This window comes from Schistocerca piceifrons, chromosome 2 (genome assembly GCF_021461385.2).
Source record: "Schistocerca piceifrons isolate TAMUIC-IGC-003096 chromosome 2, iqSchPice1.1, whole genome shotgun sequence".
Lineage (NCBI taxonomy): Eukaryota > Metazoa > Arthropoda > Insecta > Orthoptera > Acrididae > Schistocerca > Schistocerca piceifrons.
This window is the reverse complement of record NC_060139.1, coordinates 692,350,080-692,369,080: the sequence shown is the minus strand read 5'-3', so window position 1 is coordinate 692,369,080 and position 19,001 is coordinate 692,350,080. Positions and strand designations below refer to the sequence as shown.

Genomic DNA, 19,001 nt, shown 5'->3' with positions numbered 1-19,001 from the left:
CCACATAGGCAACTCAGGGAATGAACCTGCTGATCTGGCTGGGGGTTGCGGGCACCTGTTCTCTGTGACCTCACTGTGGGGACAGGTTTGCGGCTTTACATCAAATCCTTTTTGCCAACTCTTGGGAGATGACATCCCTATGTCATAAACTTCGCACCATCAAGAAGACTCCCGACAAGTGGTGATCTTCCCTCTGCCTCTCCCAGCGGGAACCTGCTGTCCTCTACTGTCTTCATATTGGGCATACTAGGTTGACTCATGGTTTTTTTACTCTGCAGTGATCCATGCCACACCCTTTTTAGGTGTGTGGCTCCTGTCACGGTGATCCATATTCCATATTTTGCTGGACTGCTTGTCCCTTTTGGTCCTTTGCACTAAATACGCCTTCCCACCTTCCTTGTCCTGGAGTGTTAGCGGACGATCCTCACATGATTACGTCTGTCCTCAGTTTTCTTCGTGAAATGGTTTGTCCTCTTAGGTATAAGTCCTTGAACTTTCCCCCTGAATTTTAGTCCCTCAGTTAGCGTGGGTGTTGGTTATGGAGGTCTTGACCATACCTCCACACTGACCAGGTTATGCCAACCTTTTCCCTGCATTTTGTGTGGCCTGTTGTGCTATTTTGTTTCCCTGTTTCTTGTGTCTTCTTCCCCTGTTGTTATCCCTGTTGAACCATCATAATGGTAAGGTGTAGATGTCAGGACAGATTGGTGGTGGTGCTGGCACCCCATTGCCTGTACTATTTCTGGAACACTCCTGTTCTCACAGTTTTTCACCCCCCTTTCCCCCTCCCCCCTCCTGTTCTTCTTTGTGCTGCCCTGATGCCCCTTCTCCCCTGTTTGTTTGCACGTTATCCCTTCCCCTTCACTGAACTGTGCCATTTCTGTTGTTTCTTTTGATTTCTGCCATTCTAGATCAATGACCTCGCTGTTTGGTTCCCTCCACCAAATCAACCAACCAATCAACGCTGCAATAGATCACCAGCACATACAGCCACCCCGTGTGGTGAAACTGCTTATGTATCCATCTGACTGAGCCTTCTGAAGACACATGGATCACAGTTCTGGTACCTGAGCTATCATCACCTTTTATGTGCTTAGGAATGTTCACTTGTCTTTCGGTGCATCAGAACTCCCAGCAGTGCAACTGTGCCAGGTGGCCCTTGCTGCAGCTGGGTGGTGCCCAAGGGGTGAGCCCCTGATGTTACCAGGATGGATCCAGGTTCCCTACTGATTAAACCCTCTTCTGCCTGTCAGTCAGCTTCCCTTTGTGCTTGCAAATATTTAAGAAACATCCCTCAGTGACCATTACTCCTCACCAGTCCTTAAATATGACTGAAGGTGTTATTTTCCACAAGGCTATGCTCCTTTAATCTGATGAAGAACTCTGAATTAAACTGGAACACTATGGTGTTCATTTCATCTAGTGAGTTCAGATAGGTCCTAAGGGAATTGCGTTGATACCGGTTCCCTCATCCTGGTTTTTGTGGGGGATATCATTCCCTCACTGAATTGCCTGATACATAAAAAGGAAGGGAAGGTTCATGAATTCAAAACTCTCAAGCATATGTCCCCCACTGATGCCCCATAGAAATTCAACTCTATCTGGTACCTGTAACCACTGCCTTTGCTTCTGTTGCGTCTTTTCCTCTTTCTCCTTACCTCAGTTCTGTCCCCCTTTCCCTTTCCTCCTCCCTGGTGGTTCCTGTTCCCTCCCCTCATGGAACCACTCCTTGGCTGGAGAAGAAACCATCTTCTCTGGCATCTGCCAGGGCCGGGGCTTCCTCTAGGAACCCTCCAACCAATTGTCTCCAGGACAAGAAGTCTGCTACTTAGTCAGACACAGGACCCACACTCTGGGCCTCAAGGACACTCGTTCTCTTTTAGAGCATGATGGTTTACATTCGTAGAAGTTGCTCCATCGTTACTGGTGATGGACACTGACTCAGTATGACCAATTCTGGCCTGTTGTCCAATTAGCCTCTTGTATTACTCTCATCCAATGGAACCGCTACGGTTACTGTTGAAACCTTCTGGACTTGCAGTCTCTTCTTTCTCTCTGCTCTGTAGCTTGTGTTGTATTGCAGGTATCTCATTTTATGGCTATTCATTCGCCATCTCTTCATGGTTTTCAGGCCTTCTGCCAGAACCAAGCTGGCCCTTTGCGAGTCTCCAGTGTTGTCTGTACATCAGTCTGCATGGACATTATTAGATCATGTGCTTCTCTTCATACTGCACTGGAAGTGACGGCTGTTCAGATCCATTTAGACTATTTAGTAATGATGTGCAGTCTTTATTTCCCCCCCCCCCCCCCCCCCCCCCCCCCAGACTGGCATCCTATGCTTCTTGTTCTTCGTGCCCTCCTTCAATAGCTCCCTCCCACATTTCTTCTCCTTGGGGATTTTAACACCCGTAACTGTCTGTGAGGTGATAGTGCAACCACTAAGTAGGGCAAGGTTATTGAAGATCAGCTGGCAGGGCTTCATCTCTGCCTCCTCAATACTGGAGTCTCTACACACTTTAGTGTGGCACATGGCACTTTCTTGGCCATTGATCTTTCTGTCTGTGGTCCTGTATCCATACCCTCCATTCAGTGGGGAGTCATGAGTTGTGTGACAGCAATCATCTTATATTTTCTTCAGCATCCCTCACCTGGACACCTTTCCAGGTGAGCCTTTACTAATACTGATTGGGATGCCTTTTCCTTGGCTGCCATCCAAACTACTCCACCACACAATGGCTTGATGAGCCATTAAAGAATTTGGCCAACATCATCCGTTCGGCTGGTGCATGGCGATTCCTTGCTCCTCGGGTTCTCCCGAAGCAAAGGCTGTCCCTTGGTGGACCCTGAAATTGCTGCAGTTATGAAAGACCACTGTCATGCCCTCCAACACTAGAGATGGTACCCATATATATCTATCTACCTCCCTCCCTCCCTCCCTCCCTACAGGTACGGATAAAGATCAGGGATGCTTTTGGCCGCCATCCTCCTACATGTGTCCCAGGAATTTCCTTGAATAATGATATCTTCAGCAGCCTGGTCTGTCACAGAGCAGTTTGCTCGACATTTTGCCCAGGCCTCAGTGTTGGTCCACCATCTGCCCGTGTTCTATCTTCTCAAACACTGTGTTTCTGTTTATATTTTGTTTCACAATGCCTTGAGGCTTATAATGCCCAGTTTACCAAGTGGGAATTCGCTAGCACACTTGCTCTCTGTCCCTAGATGGCTCATGGATTGGTCTGTGTGCACAACCAAGTGCTTGAACACTTATCAGGGACTAGCTAATGTCATATACTTGCCCATTTTAACTGTATCTACAATGAGGGGGAACACTCTTCCCAGTGGTGAGAAATGGGTTGTTATTCCAGGTTTGAAATTGAGTAAACTGCCATTTCAGATAGACAGCTATCATCAAACCTGTTTAACTAATGTCTTCTGCAAGTTACTTGAATGTATGGCGAGTCAAAGGCTGTATTGGTTCGTTGAATCCCGGGACATTGTGGCTTCGACCAGGGTGTCCTTTGCCGAGGCCACTCTACTGCAGATAATGTGGTCCACCTGGAATTTGCCAGCCAAACATCTTTTGCTTGGCATCTTTTGTTGGAGTTCTCTTCAATCTGCATAAAGTTTAAGTTACCAAAGATGCCACCATATGCTTGCCACCTTACATGCGTGGGACCTCTGTGGCTCACTCCTGATTTTTATCTGGAACTTCCTTCCATGCTGCACTTTTAAGGTAGAGGCTGGTGTTTCCTGTGGCACCTCCACTCTGCAGAAAAATGGGGTTCCACAGGGTTCTGTTTTGAGGGTCTGTCTCTTTAGTGGCTATCAGTGGCCTGGTGGTGGCTGCAGGACCTACAGTGTTCCCCTCGTAGTAGGCTGATGATGTTTTTCTTTGTCCATGAAGGGAATTGCTGAATGTAGACTGCAAGGAACAATGCACAGAGTAAAGTCTTTGGCTGTCAGTAATGGCTTCCATTTTTCTGCTGCCAAGACCAGTGTGAGGCATTTCTGTCATCGCCATACAAACCATCCCCATCCGGACCTTGCTGCCCAGTATCTCAATGTGGTGGGTTCTCATCATTTTTTGGGACTGGTCTTTGATGCCTGGTTGACATGACTTCTGCATCTTCATCAACTAAATGGTACATTTGGATGGCACCTCAATGCTCTTCAATGCCTCAGCCACACCAACTGGGGCATAGATTGCTATACTCCGTTAAGACTCTACAGAGCATTGGCTCATTCCCTTCTGGATTACACATATGGCTCAGCATCACCTTCGAAATTACAATTGCGGGACCATGTAGTCTATTGTGGGGTATCACTGGTAACTGGTACCTTTCAGACTTGCCCAGACACCAGCCTCCTACTGGAGGCAGGGGTTCCATCATTGTGGTTTCTGTGCAGTTGATCGCTTATGCATTGTGTGTCCACTGCTCCCTGGAGTACCCAAACTACCATCTGGTCTTTCCAGATACAAAGATCCACCTCCTGCAGTTGCAGCCCAGGTCATTTTTTTTTCTAAACGCCATCTTTACCATCTACCACTTCTCCTCTTGGCCCGTTCATGTACACCTTCATGGTGCCCCCCCCCCTGTCTGCAGCTCTGGCTTGACATGTCACAAAGTCCGAAAGAGTCGGTTCATCCTGAAGCCCTCCGTCACCAATTACTCTCAATTCTCAGCATTTTTCATGGTTCAGAAGTTGTCTATACTGATGGCTCGATGGTTGTCAGTTACCCTGGCTTTGCTTACATTCGTGTGAGATGTAACGAAGTCCACTCCTTGGCAATGGCTGCAGTTTTTTCACTGTGGAGTTCATAGCTATCTCTCGTGCTCTTAAGTGTGTCCGTTCCTGCACCAGTGAGTGCTTCCCCATCTGTAGCAACCCTTTGAGCAGTTTACAAGCTCTTTATCAGTGTTAAGTTTGCCATCCCTTGTTCCTGGCTATCCGGGCTTCCCTTCTTGCCCTCTAGCAGTGTGGATGCTTGGTGGTCTTCGTCTGGACACTTATGTTAGTATCTCGAGGAATGAACTCTCAGACAGGCTGGCCAAATCGGCTACCAGCAAGCCACTTTCTGATCAGTATTCCAGCAGGGTGAATATGCGAACAAGGGCAAAAAATTCCGGATCTCCCGGTTAAAAATAAATTTGCTCCTGGGTGAAAATGCACTTTTTCCATGTTAAGTGACAGTATACTTTCCGTCGGAACGGTAAAACTTATCAATCCTTTGAATGGATATGGTTTTATACAGCAGCATAGAATTTCTCAGCACTTTAGAAAACGAAACTCAGGGGGAAAAACAAGTTTTGGAAAGATCTTTGATGTGTAGCAACATGTACATTGCATATTTTCATATTACGAAAGTATGAATTCAAATTCCACCAACAGGAAAAGTTAATGGTTTAAGTTAATATACATAGTATTGCTACAAGAAAAGCAAAGCTTTTTTTGTATAATATTCATCAGGAAGATTAATAAGATACAAGAGAAGCTAAGCTTTCACATATAATGTTGATCTGTTCAGCACATGTTACACTTTAAGATAAATTAACACAAAACGCCAGTAAAAGTTTTAATACCGACATAAATCTCTGATCTTCTGGGCTCGAAATTCTTCTAAATGGCTTGTCATCAAAGAGTTGATTTTTAAATGAGAGCAAGTGCCCTGTGATTTAAGAAATTCATCGTACATTCTTGCACATTGTTCATCTTGCATGAAAGGAAATTTACTTTGAAAATAACGTTTTTCGAACCCCAATTCCCAATATTTTCCCGCGACTTGTTACATTCATTTCAGCAGTTGCCATAGAGTGCCAGATAAGAGGCGTGCTTGTGCAGCTACGGTGATGTAGGAAGCTCTTATGTTAATATGTGTAAAACATTAAAAAATCTTACTTACATTATGTCATAAAAGAAACAAGACATCTGAGGATACTTCAAGAGCATCGGAATTTTGTGAACCATACCAAAATGCATAGTTTGCCTTAAAGCGCACGTTTGTATGTCCATATTCCTAATGACGTAGGCCTCGACCTGATATTAAGCTTTTCGGTGTGATTTTTGGGACTTAAATTTTCTCGGAGTGCCATACTGTATTATCTCATGCTTGGTTCTTTATTATGGCATAATGCCATATGTGCTAGAACATGAAAACGTGCCCTTGAAATGCAGTGAACAGTTGAAACTAGCCAATAGTGTGGAATTAAACACTTTGTTTCAAATAAATTTACTGCCTCAGCAGGAAAGCTTAATAAAAGCCAAATTTCTTTAGCAAACCAACAAAAATAACTTCATTCTGCAAGGCGATTAATGCTTGACTGACTGTCGGAAAGGTGGAAATAAAATAAAATCTGAGACCAGTACCATATTTTAGCCTTCTGTAATTATGTAAATGTATTTTAATTCACTTGATAGCTCCCAGCCACAGAAATCCATCTTGTTTTCATGTGATGTTGGAGCAGTAAACGAAGAGGAAACAGAAAAATCAATAAACATAAACACGGGTCACATGGAGACTATCCCGCACCCCAATATAACTTCGACTGCTCTGCGCATCAGAACGTCAAATATTAAAGACTTTTCAAAAATTAGTTCATTTTGTAGTGCACATCTTTCTGAAGAGTCTGATGCTTAAAACATATATCTTCGAGGAAATGTAAGACATGTTATTTGGTCTTAAGTGTGCCGAAGTGCAGTGCCACGCCTCTTCAAACAACATTCTTATACCACGTCTCTGTATTTCGCTCTGTGGAACTCGAACATGCGTATTTTGTAATGGATGCCATCAAACTATTTCAGGACAGTGGAAATTAAAAAGTCCTGTAGTGCCTCTCCTGCTCCCAGTCGTCCAGTTTGACATTTGCCCCGTTTAAAAATATAAAAAAATTTAAAAATTGCAATTAATACTGTGTGGGATTATTTGTAACCGGGAGAACAAGAACTCTTCAGAAAATCTGGACTCTTTATTGCCTATTATCTAAATTGCTCTACTGTGTGACATAAAATTAAATATAGGATACCTAAAGCCAGTATAGACAAGACACAGGCAGACAGTACACATTTCTTCAGTCCTTAGGTCCTAGGGATTTTTCTCTCTAATCTTGCTACAACTGTACTTGGCATGCTTTCCTTTCTGCAAAAGAACTATTACTCATCTAATACTGAAAAAGCTGTTAATACAAATAGTACCAAAGACTGGTGTGGTTTCTCGATTTGATTATGTCTGTTTTGTCACTATCTGCTAGATAACAGAAAATAGGCCTTTCTAACATTGCAGCAATTGTAACACTCACCAAATAAGCGAGGCTGTTTTGGCAATAATGACCATTTTTATGGTACGACAATATAATTCACGAAGTACCTATTTGGCCTACTACAATCAAAAGGAAATAGTTTCACATTTCATTCATACGCTCCAGTTTCTCATGCACGAGACCGAAAAGTAGTAGAACGAAATTTTTGTATAAATTTGGAATCATCATATTCTTCCATAATTTGTGTGATGTCCCCGTTTCTTCTCCTTACTAGTTCTAACAAACAATATTGTCATCACTAATTCTGTAACTATTTTTACCATTGTCAAAACTCATTCTCCGGTTAACTTTACTAACCCTGCCACAATCACCGGTTAAGTTATACAGTGATTATTCTCCAGTTAGGTGTTAGTAGGTGTTTGTGCAATGCGTTTTCTGCGCTACTCCCAGAATCTAACTTAAGTGACTGCTAGCTAGGGACTACAACTAGCCCTGTCCAGTGTTGCAATCTGGCCAAAAATTTTGTCATAATTTCGCTTTCTTGGATACACCTTGAAGATAATACGTAATCTTTCTACCTGTTATTCCTGTTAGTCGTGTATTTCTACTCCAATAGTCTGAATCTATGGATTTCACAAGTAATTATAACATTGCTGAACATTTGCAAACCAAATCAATCGCATAAACAAGCAGCAGTTGGCATTCACTGGTTTGGCTTTATTCCGCTCAGCGTGTATAGCCCCATCCCGTTTTGTCTGCAGGAAAATGCATTTCTAGATGCGACGAGGATAGCCTTGGCAGAGACATCATGCATGCATTCAAAAATCAACTTATAATTCATTCAGAAATCAACTTAGACTGTGTTCAAAAATGTCCAAAACCAGCAGGGGGTGTGTTCCACAATCATTGAATAATCAATAGTCCTACGTGCGCTGGATGCTAGGTGCTTTGTGAAACAGTTTTTTTCCTCAAGAATATGAATTTTCCCCTCCCCCCGAAATTGCCACCTGGTTCAGATACTGCAGTTTGCCGCCCTCCCTCCACTAGAGCTGGGCCTGCTGCACACGTGTGAATCTGGCAGCTTGGGCGTGCCAGTAACATTTTTCCAGGTACCCCATGTGGCTGGTTGCTGCTACTGCTGCTTACACAGCCAACAGCCACACTTCTGTAGCCAGAAGAGGGAGAAAGTGTACTCATACGCGACTCAACTGCGCGTGTGGATGAGCCCACTCGTATCTGCTTGAATGAATCTAATGTAAACAGTTGTGACGTCACACTCATTGGAGGCAAATTGTTGTTATGAAGCATTGCATAGTCTAGGAAGACACATTTTGCTGTTGGCAGATGCTTGTATGTGCACTGTGCATTTTATATGGCACGTTCATGTTTTAATGCTGCAGTATTATTCTGCAGTAGTGGGATACAGTAATATCCTTTGTTAGAGTATCAGTTCTTACCAGTCGAAATTACAAAAATATAACTGAAAACTAAAACAACGAAAAATTTCCGGAATTCTAAAAGATTCCCCGGATGAAACAATTCCCAGGTTTTTCACGGATCTCCTGGTTGTTCCAGGTCGTATACACGTCCAGAATCATATTGTTAATCGCCGTGAAGTTCTGAGGAGTTGGAATCTGGAATATATGCATTGGCCATACTCGGCTGACTCATGATTGTCTCCTCCATTATGAGGATCCACCTCAGTGTTGTTGCATTGCCCATTTGACAGTTGTTCACATTTTGCTGTACTATCCTAACCCAGGCACCTTGCAGTGGAATCTTCTGACTCGCTACCTATGATGTTGGCGGACGATGGGACGATGCCTCAGTAGCTGATCTGGTTTTACAGTTTATTCATTAAAGGGATTTTTTTATCTCCCCCCCCCCCCCCCCCCTCTCTCTCTCTCTCTCTCTCTCTCTCTCTCTCTCTCTCTCTCTCTCTCTCTCTCTCTCTCTGAGGGAACCCCAGCCATGTCAGCACATCGAGGGACTGGCAGGACTCCCTGTTGCCCCCACTGTCCTGAAGAGGCAGTGGCTGTCTGGGCCGTCACACTTTGTGCCAACAGTTTATTTTGAACTATTGCTCAATTATCTGTTTTTAAGAATGTGTCAGTGAGTTGAAATTTTATGTTTGTTAGTTAGTATGTGTTTTTCGTATTTTATAATGCAACGTAATTTGGTACCTAGCTGACATATTCAGTAAGAACTGATTAACTGCCTGCTTACCTCTCTTAAAAACAACCATTATATATTAACATGCTTATTTTTATCAGTAATTTCATCATTGATAGAACCGATAGAAGTAGAAGACTGCTTTCAGTATTAAGCAAATGTTACTTTTCAATGTTGAACTGTGCTCTTATGCTGTGACAAGTTCTGTCAAAATTTGTCAACTCAGTGGCAGTGGATTAATACTACTCCACTAGAAATCAAAAATGCCAATGTTCATGTGTGGCCTTGTAGAAAATTAACTGCAGAAATGTTTTGAGCTATAAAAGAAGCTGATAAAGAGGTGTGTGGACCCAAAATAAATCCACCACCAATTCAATATACACACAAACTATAGAAATTTTTATCATTGATATTGTTACTTTTGTGTCGGGCCTCGTACATACCGTTCTCCAGCTAAGTGAGAACACTTCTGTGGTAACTGCTCATCCTTTGCTACAGAGTTCATAAATTTTAATGAATATTTTCACTACATAACATGACACATCCAGTAATTTCTCAGGAACATGAAAAGTTTTGTTTCTTTCTTGTATTTTTTGTGTAATGTCTCTTAGTTTTTTTACAATCTTAATTGTTCTCTTACTGGCTGAGCTATCCAGGAATGACTCAAAACCTGTCGTTAAATCTTCAGTTCTGCCAGGATCTCTCCCCGTATTTGCAAAACCCCTAGAAAAGATATGTTGCATACCTTGATATACTAGCAGCCCTGGAAGAAAGTTATTAGTTGAAATTTGCTTAGTCACAGTCACTGGGGTATTTCCAAAATGAATTTTTCATGCTAGAGAAGCAGTTTTAATCTAGCAAAAAGTTTCTTGCTGGCACATACCTGCTGCAGAGAGAATGATTACTGTTGTGGTTAGTGTAATGCAGTTTTCAGCTGTGGTTTAATTGTGCTGCTTTTTTTTTTATTTCAGGTCAATCTCTATTTATCTAGATACAGTGAACATCTTCATACGAATTGCTATGATTCTAGCTGGTTCAGGAAGCAACAGAAGGAAATAATGAAGATCAAACTAAATTCTATGTAAAATAATCTTTGTAATTGATTTAAATTGGTACTTCATTTCCTTAAGTTATTGTGTAACTTTTTATTACCTAATAAAAACTTAAAAATTGCAACAGGACAATTCAAACTGTAATATTATTTTGGTTGTTAGTAAATTAGAAACCCTTTTATTATATGCTTAAAAAAAGCTAAGAATGACAAGATTAGAATTATTTTGTGGTTATTTAGGATGAACTACAGAAATACTTTATTACTGATTTTTTTTATTTAATTTTTTTTCCTATTACCTTTTCCATTTGTTAAAAGTATTATAAAATTTGATTTATAGATTTATCTAGTCTGCACTTGAAGTGTTGGCTACCGCTACAGTATTTGGTGAATTAAGTCAACAATGTAATCAGGTTTTAACAGTTGTTATAATGTCAATAATGAATGTGTGTCAATATATGTTTTGTCACTCTTTCTTGGCAGTCTTTTGACACTTTGTTCCCCAGATAGTTGTATTCTTAAATTTTTCATTTTGTAGACAGTCTACATTTTCTATCCTTTGTCACCTTCCCTCTTTAACCTTCTGTAGTTTGTCTGTTATGACAGTGAGCCCTTTTTAGATAAGATGGATTTTCAGAAAATTCTGAATAATGTGTACATGTGCCTATTGGTTGAAAAATTGTATTTGATCCTAAAAATTAATCATGTGTCAATTCCAGCAATTTAATTTTTTTTTTTCTTTGGAGCTGGTGCTGTGCACACCCCGAGAGTTACCCTCTTAATCCATTGGCTACCATGAGCATCATACTTGCCAGTGTGCCTGCCAGTTCATCTTAACAAAAAAAAAAATTGGAAAATGTATAAAATTATTTTACCTCATCCTTACTTATACAAGACTCTTACAGGATAACATTCTGAAGGGAAAAATCTACCATGCAGATAAATCATATCTCAGTGCAACATGCAAACTTGGCACCATCAGGATGCTGACTGCTGCAGATTAGTCATCTCTCAATGAGAATTAGACATAAAAAACGTATGAACTATAGTTGTACTACAAATGAAAATAAAGGAAAGCTATCACTTGTATTGTACAAAATTTATTGGAATAGGCAAATAGAATTGAGGATGCAGGTGTGTACGGTAAGTACATGTTTAAATACAAAGATGGGCAGAGCTGTACTAGTTAATAATTACCAAAAACGTTAGTTTTTTAAGCTTTAGATATTCCATGAGGTTCAGAAATCTTCACAAAACATTCTTGGCATATCTTTCTCACTTTTCCCATTATCTGTTTCTTATGTAACTGTAGGGCAGTGGCCTGTTCTATTTCCTGATGTTGGATCATGAGATTGTGGTAAACTTTGTTGGCTCCTGGAGAATGTTGAACAAGTTAGTGTATCTGATTTCCTGTATACTCGATAACAAAATGTGAACAATGCATAATACTCCATAATTCTAGAGCAAGTAGAACTCTAAGAAGCTATAGCTGCAGTAAAGGCTAATCTGATAACAGTGAAGAAGAAGCAAGAGTCAATTTAGAAGAGGCACAGGATCCAGTATTTATTATCAGTGTTCTGCCTAAAGGCAGGTTTTCACATGGTAGTTCTCCAGGCTGTCCGGTCTTCTGCCATCCTCTTCAGGTCTGCATAATTTCCTCTTCCCTTTGTCGTCTATCACCTTGTATCTCCTTCTTCCTCTGTCTTCTCCCACAAACCAATCCTTCCAAAGCATCTACTAGCAAGCACTCCCTTCTCAATGAATGTCCCAACCAGTTCTTTTTCCTTTCTCTTACAACCTTCAGCAGACATCTTCTCTCACCAACCCTTTCCAATACTCTTTCATTACTCACTCTTTCCATTCAGCCTATTCTCTCCATTCTCCTCCACATCCACATCTCAAATGATTCTAACCTTTTTTCATCCGCTCGTCTCGGTGTCCATGTTTCTGCCCCATATAGTGCCACACTCCAGACAAAATGTTTGCCAACCCTTTTCCTTAGTCCTTTATCTAATTTGCCACAAGTCTCCTCATTCTGTTGAATGCCTCCTTCGCTATGGCAATTCGGGTTTTCACCTCCTGGTGACATCTCAAGTCTTCAGTTACTGTGCTTCCGAGATATTTAAATTGACTTACTTGGCTAATGGTAGATTGTCCTATTTTAATATTGGACCGTCTGCGTCTTGTACTGATGACCATACTCTTTGTTTTTGCTGTGTTTATTTGCATCCCATATTCCACACAAGCATCATTCAGATCTTTGAGCACGTTATTCACTGTCCGCTCTCTTTCTGCCACTAATACCATGTCATCTGCAAATCTTATACATTCTATTCTCTTTCCACCAATACATATTCCTCTTTTCCCATCTAAACTTTTCGCAATAATCTCTTCAAGGTATACGTTAAACAGCAGTGGGGAAAGGCAACAACCTTGTATAACACCTCGTCCAGTGATGCTTCCTTCTGACATTTCATTTCCAATCCTTATCCTTACTTTCTGGTGTAAATATAGATTCTGTATCAGTCGTCTCTCTTTCCAATCTACTCCTTTCCTCTTCAAGATATCCATCAGCTTGTTCCACTGAACTCTGTCAAAAGCCTTTTCTAAATCTATAAAAACAGCAGAGATTTCTCTACCCTTTTCCATATATCTTTCCCCTATAGTTCTTAACAGGCCAATAGCATCTCTTGTTCCTTTTCCTCTACTAAATCCGAACTGCTCCTCTGCAATCCCTCTATCTAGCTTGCCGTATAACCTCCTGTTCAACACTCTCAGCTAGACTTTAGCTGCATGAGAAATTAGACTGATGGTCCGGTGCTCTTCACATTTTTTAGTATTTCTCTTTTTCTGTATTGGTATCATAACTGTTGCAGCGAAGTCCTCAGGCCATTCCTCTTTGTCATACATCTCGTTACAGTATTAGTCAGAATTTAAAAGAGCTTTGGAGGACTCAATATCATATAAAGCAGAATGGATAGATAATATTCCATAGAATTTCTAAAATTATTGGAAGAAGTGGCAACAAAACAACTATCCACGTTTATGTGTAGAATGTTTAAGTCTGGTGACATACCATCTGACTTCCGAAAAAATATCATCCGCACAATTCCAAAGACCGCTAGAGCTGCCAAGTGCGAGAATTGTCACACAATCCTCTTAACAGCTCATGCATCCAATTTGCTGACAAGAATAATGTACAGAAGAATGGAAAATAAAGTTGAGGACGTGTGCAAGATGATGATTAGATTGGCTTTAGAAAAGGCAAAGGCATGAGAGAGGCAATTCTCACATGGTGGTTAATAATGGAAGCAAGACTAAAGAAAAACTAAGACTCATTTATAGGATTTGTTGACCTGGAAAAAGTATTCGCCCATGTAAAATGATGCAAGATGTTCAAAATTCTGGGAAAAATGGAGGTAAACCATAGGGAGGAACGGGTAATATACAATATGTACAAGAGCAAAGAGGGAATAGTAAGAGTGAATAACCATGAACAAAGGGCTCGGGCTAAAAGAGGTGTAGGACAGGGATTTAGTCTTTCATCCCTAATGTTCAATTTGTACATTGAAAAAGCAATGATGGAAAATATAAGAAAGTTTTAGGGGTGGAATTAGAATTAAAGGAGAAAGGTTATCGATTATATGATTTGCTGATCACATTGCTATCCTGAACAAAAGCAAAGAAGAATTACATGATCTGCTGAATGGAATGAACAATCTAATGAATACAGAATATGGATTGAGAGTAAATATAAGAAGGATGAAAGCAATAAGTTGCAGAAATGAGAACAGCAAGAAACTTAATGCCAGGATTGACGGTCACGAAGTAGATGAAGTTAAGGAATTCTGCTACCTAAGCAGCAAACTAACCAATGATGGGCGAAGTAAGGAGGACATCAAAAGCAGACTAGCAATTGCAAAAAAAGGGGATTCCTGGCAAAGAAGTCTACTGGTATCAAACGTAGGCCTTACTTTGAGGAACAAATTTCTGAGAATGTATGTCTGGAGTACAGCATTGTATGGTAGTGAAACATGGACTGTGGGGAAAACCAGGACAGAAGAGAATCAAAGCATTTGAGACGTGGTGCTACAGACAAATGTTGAATATCAGCTGGACTGATAAGGTAAGAAATGAGGTGCTGCGCAGAATTGGTGAGAAAAGGAATATGTGGAAAATACTGATACGGAGTATGGACAGATTATAGGATACCTGTTCAGATATGGGGAATGACTTCCATGATACTAGAGGGAGCTGTAGAGGACAAGAACTGTAGAGAAACACATGGATTGGAATACATCCAGCAAATACAGGACATAGGTTGCAAGTGCTACTCTGATATGAAGAGGTTTGCACAGGAAAGGAATTCATGGCAGGCTGCATCAAACCAGCCAACGACTGATGATTGAACAATGGAAAATCCAGGCTGGAATGTAACAATACTGTGAAAAGGAAAGTTGCCCCTCACCATATAGCGGAGCTGCGACTGGTTCAGGCATTGTCTGAGACTGCAGTCATATGTGTGAGTTGCATTCTCATGTGCGTGTATGCGCGCACGTCGCCTATTTTTGACGAAGGCCTTACAGGCCAAAAGCTACATTTATTTGTGACAGTCTTTTTATTGTGCCTATCTGCGACTCGGCATCTCCACTATATGGTGAGCAGCAACTTTCCTTTTCATAATATTATGTAAAATCTTGCCTTGATAACAACAACATTCAGTGAAGAGGGTTTCTTCAGGTATGCCATATCCTGCTCAAGTTGCATGATGTTTTGATAGATCTACATCTATGTGATTACTCTGCTATTCACAATAAAGTACCTGGAAGAGGGTTCAATGAACCACCTTCAAACTGTCTCTCTACTGTTCCACTCTCAAACGGCGTGCAGGAAAAATGAGCACTTAAATTTTTCTGTGCGAGCCCTGATTTCTGTTATTTTATCATGATGATCATTTCTCCCTATGTAAGTGGATGCCAATGGAATGTTTTTGCAATCGGAGGAGAAAACTGGTAATTGAAATTTCATGAGAAGATCCCATCGCAACAAAAAACGCCTTTGTTTTAATGATTGCCATTCCAATTCACATATCATGTCTGTGGCACTATCTCCCCCATTTCGCGATAATACAAAATGAATTGCCCTTCTTTATACTTTTTTGATGTCATCCGTCAGTCCAACCTGATGCGGATCCCACAGCACACAGCAATACTCTAGTATAGGATGGACAAGTGTGGTATAAGCAGTCTCTTTAGTAGACCTGTTGCACCTTCTAAGCCAATGAATCAGTCTTTGATTTGCTCTACCCACAACATTATCTATGTGATTGTTGCAATTTAGGTTATTGGTAATCGTAATCCCTAAGTATTTAGTTGAAGTTACAGCATTCAGATTTGTGTGACTTATCGCGTAATCGATATTTAGCGGATTTCTTTTAGTACTCGTGTAAATAACTGTACGCCATACAGATTGTAGATTGTATTTTATTGGTCCTGTTGTCTACATAGCAGCTTATGCATAAGACATTGGACAAGTCAAGTAATAAATATACAGTCTGAAAGTAATTTCAAGGCATACATATTTAAGCTTACAATAATACACTTTACACGTAAGTATTTATATAACACATTTCATAAATTTAAATATTTTTCAACGGAGTAAAAGCAGTGATGCTGTAAATATGACTTTAGAGATTTTCCAAATGTATTGACCTCAGTGATAGCTTTTATGTTTTCAGGAAGTTTGCTATAAAGCTTAACTCCCATGTGAAAAGTACCTTTTTGGCACAGTGCTGTGCTGATTTGAGTCATATGTAAGTTTCTGTTTTGTCTGGTAAAGTGCTCATGTATATCACAGTTTTTTTGTAGTCTCTGGTCCTTGCCTATTACATTTAATTTAATGAGCAAAAGGGTTTCCATAATGTATACACATGGTAATGGGGGAATACCAGATTTCTTAAACAGGGGTTTACAAGAGTCTCTAGGCTTGCACCCAAACAAGATTCTAATGGCCCTTTTTTGTAGTTTAAAAGTGCTATTAGCTATTTTAGAGTTTCCCCAGAAGGTGACCCCATATCTAAGACGAGAATGAAAGTACGCATGATATGCATTCAATACTGTTTTCTCACTACAGCATGATTTTAATGAACAAAGAAGATAACATGTTTTGCTCAGTTCTGCATTGAGATATTCAAGATGCTTATGCCATCTTATGTTACTCTGCAGCCAAAGTCCTAAGAATTTGGTTTCAGTACTGTTACCAACTGGTTCGTCATTGATAGAGACTGATGGGATAAACATGTCCTTGTTAGGAACATTGTGGAATTTTAGAGCAACGGTTTTCTTACTGTTTATTACAAGCTGATTACTCTGTGCCCAGCTGCTAAGTTGTTTCGTGACCGTGTTTACTGTCTGCTGTAACTGTTCATCGTCGTCTCCTTTTAGTAGAATCGTGGTGTCATCTGCAAATATGATTGATTTGTGTGCATCAATATTTAAGCTTAGATCATTTATGTACAGAAGAAACAGAAGGGGTCCCAATACGGATCCTTGGGGTACACCACATTTTATTTGTTTATAGTCAGATAAGTGATTAGATACAGTTTTTAGTTCAATATTTGTGTGCTTGACGCATACTGCCTGCATACGATTTGTCAGGAAGGACCTGATCCACTTGTTGGACAGACCTCGAATACCGTATCTTTCTAGCTTTGATAGCAGAATTTTATGGTCCACCATGTCAATAAAGACTCCTATTGTTTCCTGTTTTTTGTCCATCAGGTTTAGGATGGAATTGATGCACTCATAGATAGCAGTTGTCGTTGACCTCTTATTTCTGAATCCATGTTGTTCATTACATAGGATGCTGTTTTTATTTATAAATTTCATAAGTTTCTCATACATAACTTTTTCCAGTACTTTAGAGATGCAGGAGGAAATTGTGATGGGTCTGTAGTTATTTACATTGTCTTTATCCCCTTTTTTTTATACAGGAATAACTTTTGATGTTTTTAACACATCAGGGAAAGTGCCTGCCTGAAGTGAGCAGTCGCATAAATGTGTGAGTACTTCAATTAGGTTTGATGCGCTCTTCTTTAACATTGTTGCTGGTATACCATCAATACCTGCCGATTTGGAATTTTTTAGTTCTTTTATTGCTTTAGCTACTTCATCTTGTGAAACAGAACTGATGTACATTGATCCTCTACAAGCACTTATTTTATATTCATTTGCCTGGATGCTCTTAAAGTTTGATTGTAACATATTTTCAGCAACACCTGTGAAAAAGTTGTTAAATGTGTTGGCTACTTCTAAGGGGTTTGTTACTTTTTTATTTTTATGTGATAGTGTTATATTTTTCCAAGGTTGTCTGTATTCTCCACATTCTTTTTTTATAACACTCCACATAGCCTTTGATTTATTAGCTGAATTATAAATGATTTCATCATTATGCAGTATTTTTGCTGCTTTTGTTACTTTTCTTAACATTTTGGAGTATTTTTTATAGTATGCGCGTACTACAGGTGAGGAATTTTTTGAGTTACATATTTCATAAAGTAGTCTTTTCTTCTGGCATGAAACCCTTATTCCCTTTGTGATCCAGCTGTTTGTTCTAGAGTTTCCCTGTATGGTTAATGTTTTCAGTGGGAATGCAAGTTCAAAGAAATGGGTTAATGTATCAATGAAAGTGTTGAATTTTTCATTTATATCGTTCATTTTGTACACTCCTAGCCATTTTTCTTTCTGTAATAAGTTGTTGAAGTAGTTCACATTATGCTGATTATAGCTTCGATATGCTGTTCTAAAAGACATGTCGTTAATAATACTGCCTTGTACTTTTATGCTTAATATTTGAGCAAGATGATCACTAAAACCTGCATTGAAAATTTTTAGTGAGGTGTTGTGTAAACTCTTCTTTACTAGAAACTGATCAAGAGCTGTTTGACAAGTTTCTGATACTCGGGTAGCTGCTTTTACTTCAGCCTTTAAATTGTAGGACGTTGCAAGGTTCAAAATGGTCTCCCTATTTCCACTATTCGTGAGGAAGTCAATATTGAAGTCACCACAGATTATCAATTCACAATCCATTTTATTTACTTTATTTAGCAATGACTCCATTTTGTTTAAGAAAAGTTCAAAATTCCCGGACGGTGATCGGTAAACTGCAGCAATAACCAGGTTGAACTGAGTAATTTTTATAGCTGCAATTTCATAATCCTTTTCGACATTTGCCCTAGTTAAGTCAGGTAGTGTAATAAAATCTACATTATCCTTTGTGTAAATTGCTACCCCACCCTGCTTGCTGTTTTTCCTGCAGTAGTAAGCAGCCAAGACAAATTTGTTTATTTTCGTATTCTGGATTAATTCTGGGTTAAGCCAGTGCTCAGAAATGCATAACACTGAGATATCATTAAGTTCATGTGTTAATAGAATGTTAATTTCTTCGATCTTATTACGCAGGGATTGCACATTATGGTGATAAATTTTTAGTTCGGGCGTATTCACGATTTGGTAATTGGGAAT

At 40.0% G+C, this 19,001-nt stretch overlaps 1 protein-coding gene across 3 annotated transcripts in view; it reads left to right on the top strand.

Annotated features, from left to right (window-relative positions):
• Positions 1-10,612, top strand: part of LOC124776826 (growth hormone-inducible transmembrane protein-like) — a 74,055-nt gene extending 63,443 nt beyond the window's left edge. For all 3 annotated transcript variants that reach the window (XM_047251983.1, XM_047251981.1, XM_047251984.1), the window contains exon 8: positions 10,400-10,612. In XM_047251983.1, coding sequence (XP_047107939.1) covers positions 10,400-10,487 — 88 coding nt within the window. In that variant the 3' untranslated portion in view covers positions 10,488-10,612. The remainder of the gene's footprint in view (positions 1-10,399) is intronic.
• The last annotated feature ends 8,389 nt before the right edge of the window (positions 10,613-19,001 follow it).